The sequence below is a fragment of the Strix aluco genome, chromosome 2, assembly GCF_031877795.1.
Source record: "Strix aluco isolate bStrAlu1 chromosome 2, bStrAlu1.hap1, whole genome shotgun sequence".
NCBI classification, from domain to species: Eukaryota; Metazoa; Chordata; class Aves; order Strigiformes; family Strigidae; genus Strix; species Strix aluco.
The window spans coordinates 106,611,538-106,629,406 of NC_133932.1; the positions used below are offsets into that span (position 1 = coordinate 106,611,538).

The 17,869-nt window shown below is 41.1% G+C and overlaps 1 protein-coding gene across 2 annotated transcripts in view; it reads right to left on the reverse strand.

Moving 5' to 3' along the window:
• HTR2A (5-hydroxytryptamine receptor 2A) overlaps positions 1-16,632 on the reverse strand; it is a 30,215-nt gene extending 13,583 nt beyond the window's left edge. Inside the window, exons 1-3 of one of the 2 annotated variants that reach the window (XM_074815675.1) lie at positions 16,450-16,632; positions 15,324-15,984; positions 10,391-10,591 (exon numbers count right to left, since the gene is read on the reverse strand). In XM_074815675.1, the coding sequence (XP_074671776.1) occupies positions 10,391-10,591; positions 15,324-15,738 (616 nt within the window). In that variant the 5' untranslated portion in view covers positions 15,739-15,984; positions 16,450-16,632. Of the gene's footprint in view, positions 1-10,390; positions 10,592-15,323 lie in introns of both variants that reach the window. The other variant, XM_074815674.1, reaches the window with a different exon arrangement.
• Positions 16,633-17,869: the final 1,237 nt, after the last annotated feature.

Below are 17,869 nucleotides of genomic sequence, written 5' to 3' on the forward strand. Positions count from 1 at the left end.
ATGGAGCAGAGCAAGTCAAGCACCTTTTTTCTTTTCTGTGTACTCAGTTAATGCTGTTTAAGTTGCATTGGTGTTTTTAAATTCCCTGTGACAATGGTTTAATTTCTGCTCAAAAGAAGTTACAAATTTATGGTTGTCACTGGCTTAGGTAAATATGTTAATCTGAAAATTAAAAAAGCCTCTAAGTAGGATCAATTCCAGCCACTTGTGATATCCCTCCGGTTTAGCACAGGACCTTTTTGTATTTCATGTCAGATGGCTTCACGATGTTCACTGTTCAGGCCCCTAGGAGAATAGATTTGGGGATAATTGTGCTTTGAGAAAGAAAGAAATACCATATGTTTGTAACAGGATCTTCCCAGATCACACGTTATCAGTCTGCCTTTTTAGCTATGAAGCTCCTGAAGGCTCCTCAGGGCTAAATTATTATATGCTATACATGCTACATACACAGTAATGCTTAAAAAAACAATATATAGTAGCAATAAGCTAGAAATAATGGAAAGATCTTAGATATTTCACTATCATAAGCAATTAATGTGACGGCTCCTGGAGCAGTCTAAGTGACAAGACCCTCTACTATCCCAGGTTTTATACTTCTGGGCTTTTAATTATTACTTGGTATGATTTGTTGAATGCTGATAATTTACTTAACTCTGCCTTAATTCTCCACTGAACTGAACAGAGGTTTCTGTTGGCATGTCTCTGAGATTTCTCCAGCAGCGCTGCTTGACCTCGTTTTGTAGTTTAAAAGGAGATTTGATGTAGCTATCAAGATAAGCTTTTTAATTATTTTATTAGTAACAATTTTGCACTGAGTCTGAAAGGCATAGATGACTAAAACTATAATTCTTCTACATTTTCTAGACCTCAGACCAGGTCCCACTTTAATCCAGATCTTTGTCTTGTCTCTCCATGCCTCCTTTTGTGGTTGCTTGCAGAGGCTGCTGATTAAGCAAATGTTCAGCTTCTTAGTAGTTATACAAGGAGACTACGCCAATGGCTGGACAATTATTGGTGTCCATATCAGATGTCCTGATGCAATGGGTAATTTGGAAGGAAAAACAGGATGAGAAGCAGCTTAACCATCACTGGTCTTAACATCATGATTCACAAGATCCTGTGCTCTATGCTTCACTGCCCACCCAGTGGATAATACCCTTCACCCAGACTGAACTGCTCATTTGTTAAATCAGTCAGTGCCCTGGTCACATTTAGAAGATGGCAGGGTTGAAGAAGAGGTGAAAAAGTGATAGATAATATCTGCCCATGTTTACCATCTACAGGTGTCCATGTAGGTGCTATAGCATAATTCCTAGGCTTACCTTTCTGCTAAATGTCACAAACCACCTTGAAAATGAAAAATAAATACATGAACTGCCCTTGCAACAAGCATGGTGGGAGGGATATCCTCATGTCCTGTAGTAGTATACAAGGCAGGGCTGGTTTTACCCTGGGAACACTCAACCTAAAACTTTTGGGCACTTTTATGCTTTTAAGGAGGAAGTTACCCTGCTCACTCAGTGCACCTGAGACCTAAACCCACACAGTATTTATCTCAGGATACTCACAGTTCAGCTCATGCTATAATCCTAGAAATAGTGGTCAATTTGACATTTCAGAACTCAGATCAAAATACAAAATCATAACAAGGGTTATGTTCTACCAAAAGGAAACAGGTCTTCCCTGTAGGTGTGATGTACTTGCAGCATAAATGCAGGACTGAATACTGTGAAATACACAGCTCCAATTTTTATCAGCCAGAAAAGAGAGCCTTTATCGCGATGCCTCGGCCTGCTTTCAGGACATCATAGGAGTTTGACAGGCTATTTTCCATCAATGACTCTGGAGGACATCATAGGAAAAATCAGCTGACAGGTATTTTTAAATTTGTTGTAGGTAATTAGGAATATGTTGTCTCAGCTCTGACAAAACCCCTGACTTTTATTAGGTGGGCTTCTGCTTAGAAATGATGCAAATGGCATGGGCCAGGAAATACATGGGGAAAGGTAATTGCAGCCTGAGTGTGTGATAGTTTGCATTATTCCTGCTAATTGGGGTAAATGTAAGGATTTCATGTTAAAGCAGAATTCTGTGATACGTTTATCTTTCTTAACATTGTAAAATGCAAAATCTGTCTTAAATAAAATTTAGTTCTTTAAAGTACATAAAATAAGCTGTGAAATTGCTCTGTATAATTTTAAAATTAATGAAAATTTCTTTGTTGTTGACATTTTCTTTTATGCAATATAGTGTTACTTTAACAACACTATTTTTAATTTAGAAGGTGATTAAATGCAATTACAGTGTACAGATGACAGAGTTTATAAATCCCAACATGATTTCTTGTGCACTTCTTTTCTGCTCATTTATATTGCATGTAGCTTCTGCTATGCAGAAATCGCAGTTCCTCTGATTAGAGATGCTGAAGTAATTTCTTGGTCAATATAAGATCCCCTTTTGAGCATGTACTGTTGTAGAGACCTACTGGAAAAAGATCAGAGCAGGCCTGTGAACACGTCCTTTCTGCATTTTGCAACACCTCACATAACACTTTCTGGAGAAAAGGATATCCTGTGGTAGGACCTAGGCTCATCCCTTCCCCTCTGGATGGGGAATCCATTCCAGATTCTTGTATGTATTACATGCTGTGCAGGGTACATGACTGGCTAAAAAATATAACCTTGCAGAGAAGGAGGAAGAACTGATAAGAGGCACTGAACTGTTACTGCCTTTTTTCTTAAAACATTCCATTTACTCTGACATATCCTACAAAGAGAGACTGGCTGATTATAGGTCATATTGCCAACCACCAACAGTTAACTTATTCATTCAAAGAAACCTCACAATAGGACCAGCCTGGTCCAATTAAATTTATTGCTTTTTTTGCTGGTAGCTTCAAGGGGAAGAACAACGTGGTCCTTATGGTCTTCAAAGCAAAAGACAAGTTTAAAAAGAAAAAAGACAATGAACAAATTGTCTCATCAGTATCTTGACTAACCAGGTTCTTTCCATATAGCTCTGTTATTAAAAATACAGCTCTATCATTTAAAACTTGCCCTTAAAAATAAAACCAAAGCAGAAAGAAAAGCCACACATTAACGTTGTGACCACTGCTCATTCCTTTCTTACCCGTAAAGCAGAATGTTTCTTGCAAAGGAGGTGCTCACAAAATGAGTGTGTGTCTTTTTCATAGGCAAACACCTTCCTCTCCTCCTGCTTATCAGGTAATTAGACAGAAAATGGTAGATGTATACATAATAATTATTCTTCATTTGACAATACATATGTACTGGTATAATGTATTTTTCCCCATCCAGATGTATGCCAGATTGCTTAATGTCTCTGGTTTGGAAATACAGCCCTATGGATTTTTATGCTGGTTTTTTACCTCTGTGTTTCCAAATTAGGAGAATTTAGAAAGCAGTTCAATCATTACCATTTTGTTGAGCATTTTTTCATAAAGAAAATTATAAGGTTAATAACACCTCCTTGTCAGATAATGAAAAAACATATACAAGTTCAAAATGCAAGTTTCTTTAATCTTCACAGTTATGAGAGGGAGATATGTGTGCTAAGCTCTTGGTCTAGTGGGTGAGATGTGTTCACTCTTCTGGGAAGAACAAATCAAGAGAAGGATTCTGTTACATGAGAAATACGGGAATAATTTACATCAATGAGGGAAGTAAACATGATATTTATGTCTCTTTCTCAGAACCATCTTAAGTAATGTCTCATAACTGGAATACATATGCTTGCCAACTCAGAAATGTGCATCACAGCATGGAAAGTTAACATCCCTGGGACAACCTACGCATGAAGTGCTTGTTTACTCATTAGTTGTCACTGCTTGTGGAGTCATTAGTATGGCAATGAACTTTCAACTGGCAAAATTGCTGCTGCTACTAAGCCTCATACACTGTGTCTCTATAAAATAATACAATGAAGATCCTATTTCTGAGACATGGTGATGAAGGTCTAATACTTTGTTTATGAAATTATGTGCCATGGCCCTTCATTACAGTTAATGCAAATTTCTCTATATGTTGTGTCACAATTTTTGACAACATCTTTATGGCATTTTATTTTTGTGGTGCCATCTATGTCCACAAATGGAAAAGGTCCCAGGGGACTGCCAAAACACAAACCCTACAATGTTTGCCCTTGAGATTCTCCAACTGGAAAGAGCAAACAGTATGTTCACTCTCTGGGAGATGATTTCATGAGCATGATAAAAAAAAGTTAACTAAGGTAATGATTATAAATACTGCTAAGAATGCAAAGCCAAGTTTTCAAAAGAAGAAATGGAAGTGAAGTGAATGACTACATGGTAAAGAGAGTAGTGTAGCATATTTCAATTTTAGCTCCAGCACTTCCAAATTTAGGTGCTCAACTTTAAATCTATATTGTTGGAGTACAGTGCTGTATGTAATTACTTGCAATTTTATGTATTTTGGCAATATATTCCATGTTATAACAAGTGGTCCTTTCCTGTGCCAAGCCATCCCTAAATTAGACTTAAATGAACTAGCAAATTATGTCATCTGGAAGAAATGGAGGATGTGGTGGATCTGGAACAAGGATTCCCAACCTGCAGCCCCTTGGCTATTTATGCCTTTTGAAAACAGTAAAGGGACTTTGAAACGAAAGCTGTCCTTGGCAGAAGGAGGAGTGAGCTGGAGGAGGCCAAAACCGTCAACAAATCACAATCCAGAGACACTGGTAATTTCACTCTCCTAATCCCAGCTGCTTCCCTGGCCCTTTGTACTCTGTAGGACAGCAAGAAGTCACACAGAGAAACTGCTGGTTGCCTGGGAAGGAGGTGTAGGCCTCTGTGTCAGCATAAAGCTTCACACTGCCAAATTATCAGAGTTCAGTTGCACTGGGCTTGTTTCATACACCTGGAGGTAACTTTCTGCACTCTGCACTTTGGAGAATGTTGCTTCACATGCTACAGTATTTCTGTATTTTTGAAGCCTCGAAAGCAGTGGCAAGATTTTAAGAAAGTTATGTGATGGGAGATATTTCACCAGCTTTATCCAGCTCCACTTTGGACTTTTTTTCTGCATGAAAAGTATTGAATAAATCTAAGTTGTTAGTGACTGGGGAGAGCAGAGACTGCCTGAAGGCAGCGAACAGATGTGTAGGCTGAGTGAGAAATGATAAAAGAAGAGAAAACTCGGCTAAGAGGATTTGGGCTTCATCAAACTTCACATTACTTAGACCATTAACAGAGGAATAGAGAGAAATAAGGGCCAAGGAATGATATATATAAGGGCTTAATATTTATGACTCTAATTCTTTTATGTGGCCCTTTCAAGGATTTTTAAAGGAGAGAATGATGCCTTGTTGGCCTCTTGCAGAGCAATATGTTTTTTAGGCCCACTTAGGACTCAAAGGTGCTTTACCTGTATTTTTCAGAATAGGCTCTGTTTACAGTTCTATAGATTCCAGTTAAATACTATTCAAAATTCAACTAATTTTTCTAGGAAGGGGAAATGCTTGGGCTTTTTACACCTGTTCTCAGTAATGACCTCTGTGCTTTAAAACAAATGGAATAATTTTCAGGGTTTAATGGGCTTTTCCCTTCAACAGCTACAAATAATCTAATTATCTAGCCACTCCAGGTACTGGATGATTTAAGAATTAAAGACATGATTAGAATCTGTTACAGTAATTAGAATCCATTTTAAACCACTTGCCTGTGGCATTACATGGTCTAGTGAAAGAAAGGCTGCTGGCTAAATCCTCTTCTTCCACTAAATGCAAACCCAAATGTTAGTACAATTTTTTTTTTTAACTAAGAAAGTCGAGATTTCAGAAGTCAAGTAATTCAAACAGCTTTTTAATGCTGTTTTTAAATACTTTATATATCACTGAAGCCAATGGAAGGAAGACCACTGATTGAGTGGTCTTTGGATCAAATTCACTGAGTGAATTTATAAATTTATGAATTTAGAGAATAAAGGTAAAATTACAAATTTAATGAATGAAAGTGTTTTTACTTAGGTTAATTACACGTCATAGTGAAAGAGACATGGGTAGACTGGGAAGTGCTAGGAGAACTTCTGCATAACCCACAAATCAGCTAGAAGCCATGCCCCACAAATCAGCTAGATATATTTCCAGGAGTCAGTGAGCAGGTGGATAAAGGTGATCCAGCTGAGAAAATGTTCCTGGATTTCCAGAGAGCTCTGACAACACTGTTTCATCAAAGGCTGTTAAAGAAATTAAACTCTAATGGCAGAAGAAGAAAGATTCTCTTGTAGAAGAAGGATGGGTTGAAAGACAGAAAGCAAGGGTAGGATTAAATGGTTTGTTTCCACAGTCAGGGCAGTAGAAGGTAGCATCCAACACCTCTCCGTGTTCATCAGTGCTTCAGCTCATCTGTGTGACCTGTCTGCATGGACACTGGAACGGAGTAAATGTGCTGGCGACATGCAGCTGTTGGCTGTAGAGAACTGCAGAAGGTCCTGTAAATCTCAGCTAATGGACAGCAAAGTAGCAGACAAAATTCAGTGCTAAGAAGCAAGGAGTTGTACATTAATTGAGGGGGAACCCTATCTAAATATGCAAAACCATTTGTTATTACTCAGGAAACTGAGGAGGGCCATGAAAATGGTCAGAGGGCTGGAACATCTCTCCTATGAAGAAAGACAGAAAGAGTTGGGATTTAGCCTGAAGGAGAGAAGGCTCCAGGGAGACCTTATTGCAGCCTTTCAATGTATAATGGGGGCTTATAAGAAAGATGGAGAAAGACTTTCCCAGGGCCAGTAGTGACAGGACAAGGGGCAACAGTTTTAAACTGAAAGAGGGTAGATTTAGGTTGGACATAAGGAAGAAATTTTTTTATGATGACGGTGGTGAGACACTGGCACAGGTTGCCCAGAGAAGTTGCGGATACCCCATCCCTAGAAGTGTTCAAGGTCAGGTTGGATGGGGATTTAAGCAGCCTGATCTAGTGATCAATATTCCTGCCCATGGCAGGGGGGTTGGACTAGATGATCTTTAAAGGTCCCTTCCAACCCAACCATTCTATGATTCCATGATTTTGGAACCACTGAGTTCAGTGTGCAGGGATGGTCCTAAAGACTAAAGGAAAGGTAGGGCTTATTAAGGTGGAAACTGAGAACAAGACAGAAAACATTACTGCACCACAGGAACTCATTGTGTGTCCTTGTATTGAATATTGTGGTCTGGCCACCTATGTCTCCAAGAGGATGTAGAAGCACTAGAAAAGATTCAGAGAAGGGTACAAAGATGACCTGGGCATGGGATACTGCCACACAAACAGAGTCTACATAGATTGGGACTCAGCCTGATAAAGCAATCACTGAAAGGGGGCTATATGAGAGGATGGACTAGGGATTTTGACAGTGAGGGAGCTGTTGAGGGTCTCTGATCGGCAGGTTCCCCCCTCTTCCCCTGGTAAAACGAGCCTCTACACAGGGGAACATGACATCTTTCATTTCTTTCTCTTGCTTTTAACCCTCCGTTGGGTACATCATGAAAGTTCACAGGGTACCAGCTCAGCTGCGAACTGCAGGAGCAAGGGGAAGCCAAAGAATATTCAACTGAGGCTGGAGGACAAAACCTTGAGAAACTCTTGCCTCTCCAAATTTGTCAGTGAGATGGCAGCCACACTGTGCACTATGCAGAGTGCACTCTGACTGACACTGGCACAGTCCTAGCTGTAGCTATGTGAAAATGCAAAGAGTTAAATAATTTATAGCCCTGCCACTCTAAGTAGCACTGAGATCCTGGAGACTGGTAAATGATACACAAAGCACTTCTTTGTTCAGAAACCATTTCCTATTAGTAAATGCTATAGAAAGCACCTCGTTCGTCAGAAACTATTTCCTATCTATTCTGAGTTGGATCATGGCAGATCAGGAGGACAGGGTCAATGACCGACTGACAGCGAGTTCCATGGGTGATCTGGGATCTGTCAAGGTTCCTTATAATACTGGCATTTTTCTTTATTCTATTAGTATAGTAATATGCCACGGTGCAAACTCGGTCCAGCCTGGCAGTGACTAGCTCAGCAGCTTCTTTATAGCTTGCTGTCTGTTTCCTTCCCTGTCTGTCCTCTGGAGCATATCACATTTGTCAGAGCTCATTCATGACACAGTTGCCAGGCTGGGAACAGACCCGTTTTCCTTTAGCTCATCTCCCCATGGCCCTTGCTTCCACAGGACTAGCAAACTAGCTCAGTATTGCTTCATTCCTGCACACCTCAGTGTCCTTGCCTGAATTCACTAATATCTATTTAACCTACTTGCTGTCTTGATGACATGTGATGTGTGAATGAGATGGAGCTTACTTATCAAACCACTTATTTTCCTAATACCCACCATTCCCTTACATGTGTCCTTACCCAGCTGCAGTAAAACAGAACTCTGTCCTCTTCACATGTCCTCATGTCACACTTGAGTGCTTTCCAATAAAATAAGGAGTTGTATTTTTCAGAGTTATATGAATAAGGGCCATATCACTTGCCATCACTTGCCAGAGCAATAACAAATAACATCTGTGGCTCATCTGATCACAGTTAAAAGAAAATTCTCTAGAGAGCAGAAGAGGTGTTTTTAGAGTGGGTAAGTTGTTATCAGGTATTACTGCAAAGAATAGTCCTAACTTTTGAAATTAAATATTGAGATATCAAAGAACTAAACCCTCCTGCTACAGGACATAAACCATGTACTAATTAATAGGGTTTAAATAACATTTTTTTCTGGATTCATTTTAATAGTGAGCTAATTCAGATGCTCTGACAGTGAGACACTGTCTAAGGAAAGGTGCTGAGCAGCGTGGACCACTAAGTTTGCCCCTCGAATGTTCACTGTGATCATTTTGTGAATTTATTTGTGTTTAAAGAGGATGGTAATTTCATGCACACTAAGCACAGGCACCATACACAAATGCAGACAAACACAGCATGTACAAATTTAAGGAATGCTTGACTTTTTTTATGTTATATGGAAAATGCACTGAAAATGCTTGCACAACTGGACAGACTAATATGTTTTCTAGTGGATTTATTAAAAAAGTGACTGTAGAGATATAAGGTATGATTCATCTAATCTAAATGAAGACATCTACATCTGAGTTGCTCTAGGCTTCTTTTATAGTTGAGAGCTAGATATTTTTAGGGTGGAGTTCACCTGGCCTGTGTGAGACATCTACATCTCATCAGCTGAATGTACCCCAAAGCCATACGTGATGCTGTTGAACCTCAACAGGTCTCAGAGGATACAGAACTGTCCTCCTGTTGAGAGAGGGCTCCTACTATTTCTTGCTCCACAGCAGAAGATACAGCTATTTTAAGTCATAAAAATCCTAGACTGCTTTTTCTCAGGCCAGGAACAAGAGGGAGGCCAGGAGACGATTCAGAGTGTCAGGCAGGCAGCAGTGTTAGGCATCATCTCCTTTCCTTCCCCTCGGAAGAATGTTAATGGATTACAGTTACCACTTGCAATAATTTGTACTAGTCAGGGAAGCAGATAATTACCTTTGATTGCTGGCAACACTCATCTCTTCCAGGGCAAGAAAGTGAATTTTTTCTGCTTCTGAATGAGTGAGCTGCCAATGCTCAGGGGGTCTACAAAACGAGATGACCTGAAAGGGAACTGTGCTTTCAACATGTCTGAGAACCACCGTCCCAGGTGTGTGAGGAAATCCCTGATGGCCTCAGACACCAAGCTCTTTCCACCTTCCTCGCCATGAAACTGCTTTGGACTAAGGGTGCTGCCACCACGGGAATGGAAGAGTGGTGCTCCCATGCCTGGTTTCAAGCCTCTGGATTTTGCCAGTGCAAAGCGAGATTCATCTAGGGAGTCATTCAGGACACCTGGTTTTGGCTGCAACTCTGAACTGTCCTCTGGGGAAACTTCTCTCATTTATGGTGTACACAGAGTACCTAATGCCTCCTAAACAGGATGCATAAATACCCTATCCTATGCACAAGAAAGGCAGAAAAGATCTGCCCATAAGAAACATCTCTAAGCAAATTACCCTAATAAGAAGTTGGGAACAACTGGCTTACATGAAATAGGAAAATATTTTTTTTTAGTTGAGGTAATTTTTTCTTTTCAGATGTTAGGGTAATGATGGATAATCAATACAGGAAATAAACCCATCTTTAAAACAGACTTGAACCCAGTAGTCCTATCACTGTTGTATATTCTTTCAGTGACAGTGCTGCTCAGTTCTCCTCCATTTCCCATTGTCATTGTTGATTTCCACTGCATAATTACTACATTACAGCACTTAGACTGTGGCAAGCAAAATATTGCAGGCAGAAAATACAGTTTTAGACTGCAATATATATATCAAATCCTCTCAAAGGCTAGAAATCTGCAATTACATGCTGAAATATTGCCTCACTTACCAACTGATATGGTCCAAACAGCAATTATTTTTGCAAAAGCCTTAGTTCTTGAGTTAAACCGGCTGTGATGGATGGGGTTTCGAATGGCAATATAGCGATCCAGTGAGATGGCACAGAGGTGCATGATAGAGGCAGTGGAGAAAAGCACGTCCAAGTAGATCCAAATGGCACATAGCTTTGTAGGTAGAGGCCATGTGTAGCCTGCACAAGAGAAAGTTGACATCAGCTAAGAATGTGACATATCTTTCCTACTGACATATGTCTTAGTGTATACATCCTTCTAATAGAAGTGGTAGCGAGTGATGCCTTCAATAGAAGCTGTCTGACACTGTTTTAAGAAACCTTTTCTATATTCTTGCAGCCTTCTAACTCTGTAGCTTTAGGGATTAACACTGCTCCTTTCCCAGGCTACACAGCTGCTACATACAAGCAGCGCATGTTTTTTTCTTTTTAATTCTACTTGCATAATACTAATGCTTGATGTTATAATTAAACATTTCTGGCAACGGATCTATGGAAAGAGAAACAATTTTGTCATTGTAAACCTGCAAGTTCTCAATTTTGTTTTAGGACTTTTTATCCACATAATTACTGTGTTATTAACACCTGCTGATATGCAAAGCTGCCTAAATTCTGAAACTGAAACTTTAGATTTAGTGGCAACTGGAGAAAGAAATGTATTTTGTTGCATACCAGTGATATTTATCTCACCTGTCTTTAGGTACCTACCATATACTTAAATAAGGATATTCCCTGTATCAATTAATATTGATAGGCTCCTTCAGAGAGAGCAATCCAAAGCAAATGCATTAGTGTTTACCAATACCTAACCTACATCTTCTTTGCTGCAAACTAAGCCTTTCCTTTTACCTTGTTCTTTCCACTAGCCATGAAGAATAATTGATTGCTCTCCTTTCTGGAAACTAGTGAAAGATGGCTATCGTGTCTTGCCTAGTTTGGTTTTTTTTTATTTCTCTTCCAGACTAAGCAAAACCAATTCCTTTATCTTTTCCTTACAGATGAAGCTCTTAAAACTTTTGTGCTTCTTGATTCTCTGCCCTGGAAGCTATTTAATTTATCCACATCTTGCTTATCATTCAGTGACCAGAACAGGACATGGTACTCTTGCAAAGGCCTCCTGACTGCTAAGTGAAATACAAGATTGCTTCACAGGTCTTGCGGGGAATGTCCTTACTTACGCAACCTGGAAAAATGAGTGCCTTTTGTATAAAAATATCATACTACTGATGCATGCTTAGCTTATGATCCATTTTGACAGCCAGATCTTTTTCAGCGTTCTTGGTCTGGACAAATTTCTTCAGCAGTAGCTGGTTTGCTATATTTTTCCTAAGTTGATATCTTTGCATTTATCCTCACTGACTGTTATTTGTTCATTTCAGACTTTCTCTTCAGGGGTCCAGGTGATTGTTGAGCATTCTGATCCTGTCCCTCTGAGTGTTTGTAACCTCTCCCAGCTTGGTGCTCCTGGAAAGATGTGTAAGCTCACGTTCTATACACTGTCCAAGTTGTCAGGAGCAGTACTGATCAGGCTCAGGCTAAGTAGAGCCCTGCAGGACCCTCATTCAAAGGCCCTTCTAGTACTGCAGGGAACCACTAATAACTGTCCTTGGAGCAAGTTTTGCAGTTATCCATGTCCTTATCTTGTGGTGATTTAATTTAGAGCATATTACCAAAGCTGCCCATGACAGTGTGGCATGGGGCAATGGCAAAGCTAATACTGTAAGAACATATCAGTATTTGGGGGGGTGCCTGTCTCCTTTAGAGGCACAGGTACAAGATTTGCAACAGCTGGAACAGAGGGAGTGGCAGAGGAGCTAGGTCTGTGCCTAATTAAATTTAGTCTCAGTAAGCACTGAGGAGACTATTTCTTGTTGCTCTTGGGCTGCTGTTATATGAGCTGACCCTGACAAGCTATACAGTGTTTATGGGTATGTTTTATCTTGTTTTCTGTTTTTCCCATGGGGAATCTGGTCTCTGTAGTGTGTTACACGAGGACTGGCTTTCAGGGGCATGTCCTCCCAGCAGCATCTCTCTGTCAGGCCAGGCCAGTTTACACAGGGAAAAGTGATAAATATTTTTACACTTGACAACATGCACCTGTTCTCTTGCTTCAGTGGCCTTTGGGAACACATTTGTCATATCCTTCTAGACTTCTTGTCCTTGCTCTAAACCCGAATGGGCAGGGATAAAACAGCATCCATCAGATAAGCTACCTTGGAGGCTACAGGGCCAAGAAAGGGAAAAGTACATGAGAGGAGCCAACTGTATAGGCAATAAGAGTTAGGAAGGGTGTAGGTAACAACCTCCAGGCAGGGCTTGGGACATTTTATGTGGCACATGGCGCAGGGCAGCTTTGCCCTGTACTGTGCTCTGGCCACTGTCCAACTCACCCCTCCACATATCCAAGGGGAAATAAAACAAAACAAAACATGGCTTCAATTTAAAGATTGGGTAGGCAGAGAAAGTTTTACAAGGTCCAGGACTTCATGTGGTCCATGAGAGTTCATGACGTCCAGGAGCTTGTATCAGGGAGCCCCATCCAAGCAACAGGCAAGTGATGCTTGTGCATCTGTGCAGTTTCAGGTTGAGAGGCTGAGAGGGAAGTCAGGTAGATGAGATGATAAGATCTTCTTCCTAATGTAGCCAGTTTGTGGTATCCAGGAGATGAGAAATGCTTTCTCACAAGACCTTCCAGGCAAGGAGGCAAACAAGTGGAGCGGGCCAGCATGGCTGGGCTGCTGCTTTTTGGTAACAGGAGGACTGTTTTGAGTGAAAGGCTAAGGAAATGCTGTAAGCGAAAGAGAGAAGAGAGGGAGAGGAGACAGACAGGAAGAGGGGAGAGGGGAGTCCATAGGCACAAGTGGTTGCTGAGGAGGCCCTGTACACCATCCTGCCTTGTCAGAAGCACATCAGTCAAGGCCATGTCTAAGGTCAGAACTCAGCTGCGTGGGCATGTCCACCTTGGTGGGTGTCTTTTTTTCCAGTGGGGACTTGTGCTGTTGGGCAGATGGAGGAGCCTGCCTGGCCCAAAGGGTGCAGGCTGGCCAGACATGTGGCTGGTGTGGCCAGAGCACTCAAATGGCAATTGTCCATGGTGGCTGTAAAGCTCTTGAGAAGGAAATCTCTCTTTTGAGCAAAACAGTCACAATCCCCCCTCAAGGGTTTGTGGGGCGGGTGGTGGAGCAGCCTTGTTGCACAGCTTTGGAGGTATGCTGGCAGAGCGAGGTGGATACAAAGGCCCCCAGTTTGGGCTCAGGACTGTCAATATAGATGATGTGGCTGATGCTGGCTGCATCCTGGCCCTTTTTCTGGGCAGCTGAGGCTGAACAAATGCTCCTGCGTAAAGGGAGGTTTCCCTCTTCACCATCACTTGTCATCCTGGAGGTTGACAGTGCACCATGCCAAGACAGCTATTCTGGTACCTGTGTGCACCACCAGATGATTTTTCACCCCAAGTTACCCTGTAAAGGCCTCCCTTTCTTGACCTTGCAAGGGAAAAAGCAGGGAGAAAGGAGGCAAAGCCTGCACACTCCCTCCCCTGTGGCTTTTGTGCCCTGCTGCTCCTCCATGCCAGCGATTGCAAAGAAGGGCAGTGCAGCCTTTTCCCCCGCAGCGAGGGTTTCGGCTTCACTGCGTGCAGGAAATCCTTCGTCCCAACCTCTAAATTACTTCCAAGCTGCATATTTCGGACTCCTCTTTCCTCGGCAGCGGAGCCTGGCCAGCAGGAGTCCCTGTTGCATGTCTCAGGGAATCACGCAGGATTTAAAATGTTTTGCTAGTCTCACGCATTGGACAGTTTTTGCTCCCGCGGCTCTCTTTTATGCTGTCTCTCCCACTAAAGGTAGTTGCACTACTAATACAATAAATCACAACGTTACACCATCACTAATTCCAAATACAGTTTGCAAATGCTGCTGAGGGGCGATCTGTGTAGAAATACTGAAAGTGGGAAATAAACTTCCAGTTTTCTGGATGAAATCTCTCTTAAGTCACAGGCTCATGCTTGGACCTTTAGTCTGAAAATAGCAAAGCAATAGAAATCTTTGCAAGCAACCTCACTTTCCTCCTGACATTGTCTGGCTTCTCCTTGAACTGTAGCAATTCAGTTGTGGCACTGGAAAACTAATTTCTCAAAGTTTAGGGATTATAACAGCCTGACAATATTGGTACTGAACACATAGGCTGCTGCTTTTTTCTACGTGAGCTGTGCTGCAAGTGATTTTGGTGAAAATGAGAAGAAAGGTCTGCTATTAATCACCTACAAGGGTATGAACTGAGTCATTATTCACTTAAATCTTAAATAACTTCTCTTAAGAAATCATAGCTTTGCATTTGTAAATGTTACTAAAAATTAGGCAGAATTAATTCCCATCCATTTTTTAACTCTCATAATATTTATTCCAGCATTTGCTATTAAGTAGATGTCTAAGCAGGCTATTGGTATTAAGAAAATTATTTACAATTGTATTACTTCATTAAAAAAAATCAAAGGGGTTGCCTACTTTGAATCTAAAGGTAGTCATTAGTGCTTCTGTGCATATTTGCAGAGCAAAGTAACTGGCAGGAGCCTACATTCTCATTAGGACTATTGAAAATTATGAGCCAGGGGAAAAAACTAAAAGAATAGAGAGAACAAAGCATTTTCATGTACACTTTGAGACAATTCATCCAGCAAATGAGTAATAATGTTCTGCACTGTATTTAAAATGCCTGTAACTAGAAATATAAAGTAGGAAAAGGTTCAAGTACTTCACCTATTCTTACATCCATTAACCAATTACATATATTTCAACTTGTATGGAGTGATTACAATTTTTTGTGGTAAGAGAATGAAATAATAATAACAAAACCATGTGCATGCAATGTTTAAAGCTTCTCAACACATGCAGTAGGTTACAGAGCTAATACTCACCATACAGTATGGTTAACATGGACACAGGCATGACAAGGAAACCCAGCAGCATATCAGCTATTGCAAGTGACATTAGAAAATAGTTAGTGGCATTCTGTAGTTTCTTCTCCAGTGACACAGCCATGATGACAAGAATATTTCCAGCAATGGTTAAAACAATCACTATCACTGTCAGCAAAGCTGGCCAGTTTTTCTGTGAAAGCTGCAACAGGGAAGAGTAGCACGGTGGACTCATGTTACTTTCACATGAAAGATTGGTTAGGTTTTCAGAGTCCACAGTCAAGTTAAAGAGATGTGATATATTAATCTCTCCAGCTCCATAAACATTTCTGTAGAGTCTTCTCTCATGATTTATTTGTATTAAGGAGTTTGCAGTTGGGTTCACAGAGCTCTCCTCATCACAAAGAATATCCATTGCTAAGTCCAAAACCGGTGAGATAAATAGTGAAAAATAGGAAATTATCACCCTTTGTCACCATCAGGCTTTGTATTCCTCAGCTGTCCATGCCAGAAGTTGAAGGAGCACAATCTTTTGTCGACTGTATTTTTGCCACTAGCGTGATGTAGGAAAACATAACAGATTTACTCCAAAAGGTGAAACGTTCCATAGGAAGTCCAGTGTTGGCATACATTGAAAATCCAGCTGAAAAGCAAAACCAAGCTGTAGGATAGAGAATGTGGACTTGAGGCTTCAGAGAGCAAAAATGTTGGAGAAATAAGAGAAAAACTTTTGCAACCACTAGGACTCCCCTCTGGAGCTACATCTTATTGCTATTGGTAACTGTAATCACACAATTTTAAACACAGCAGTATTAAAATAGCTTGCCATACAAAACAGCAGAGCTCTCGCTTCCCTATTAAGAAAGTTGATTGAAGATTCCATCCAGCATTTTTCTCTTGAAATAATTAGATACGCTCTTATTTATAGTTCATCTTCCATAATATGGCTGATAGTCTCTGACTTCTGTTGTATTTCAATATCATTTTCAGCCTCATACCAGAGATTACACATTCTGCTCCATGCTGATTTTGTAGGTAATTGTACCTTTTGGCCCAGCCTGGCTTCAGAATGGAAATTAAACAACTAGATACTATGATAAAAAAATACAATTTAAGGAAGACTTACATGGTACTTCAGAGCCCACTCCCAAACTGCAATTAGGTGCACTTTGTACCCTGATTTACCATATTCTTCACTGTGTTTAGCCAGTTTTGTGTCCTTTTTCTTCCGCCTCCTCCAAAATGGTGGTATTTGGAATAGTTTTTTGACTTCTAAACTGCACACTTGAGTGAAGCCAGTTCCTGTGCTGCGAGGCTTGCTCTTTTCTTCTGAGAGATAGGCTGCTTGTCGACTCTTTCCTTGTTCATTTCCCCGCCCCAGGGCAAGCTATATTTAAAGTAATAATAATATCAGAGCCCTTCTCGAAGTCACACAAAAGAAAGCACACACACACACGAAAAAGCAGCCTGCACGGAGGAATTACTGATTTCAACAGGAATGGAATTTCTTGCTCACTGCCTTGTTCGGTTTGTCAGACCTCCCACTATCTGGATGTCATAAACTGCAAGGTAGCAACAGCAGAGGAGGGCAGGGGAGTGCAGACCAAGGAGGGTCTTTTTGGTAAACTAGCAGCTTTTGCAGTGTGTATTTCAGAGGTCCTCTGCTTGGGTGCTTTTTCAATGCACGCTTTCTGTTTGCAGAGGATGGCTTGCAAACAGCTGCATGCAATTACAGTGTTTTAAAGGATGCAGGCTTAAAAGAGACAAAATCTAAGACTCGTGATGGTAGATACTAGTGAAAAATGTAAGTGTGAAGCTTTCCATGTAGAGGGGAAATTATGCCAGCCTTAAAAGGAAGGAGTAATATTCAGTCCCCTTCAGTTTTAACTCCAAGTCTGTGCTGACATATTAATCAAATTGGCAAAAGATATTTATAAGAAACTGAAGTCACTCTGATGTCACACTCATTTGTCAGGAGGCGGATGTAACAGTTAACCCCAGCAGCCTGTCCCAAGCAAAGTGGCCCAAATGAAGCTGTTCAGTAGAGCAAAATGGTATACAGCAGAGGGGGAAACAAAACAGCCTTCCATCGTTTCTGACTTGTACCTCTGCTGCCAGAACAGGGATGAAGAAGTAGCCAACTCTCCAATTTGCCACCTAACACAAAGCCTACTCCCAGATTTTCTGAGAGTTACGATTGTCAAAATTTCAGCTGAGTGGGTCCATTGCTCCCCTGCCCATCCTGAAATATACTGCAGATTTCCCTCATGTAGAGGACAACAGCTTTATACAGGCAGCTCAGAGGGGTGCAAGTGTCACTGGTCACCAGTGCATCCAGCAGGCCCGTGGGAGCTGCAGTGTGCTCCCATAGCTCAGCTCTATGTGCAGCACTGCTAGCCCCGCTGTAGATCCCGGGTGGGGCTGCAAACACGTGGAGAGTTACTACAGCCCGGTTGACATGTGCTAATCTCTTCAGGCGTCAAAACCTTATCAAAGTGAGTCTCAGAACACCCGCCAAAGTCCATCCAGATGATTGAGGCACTGTT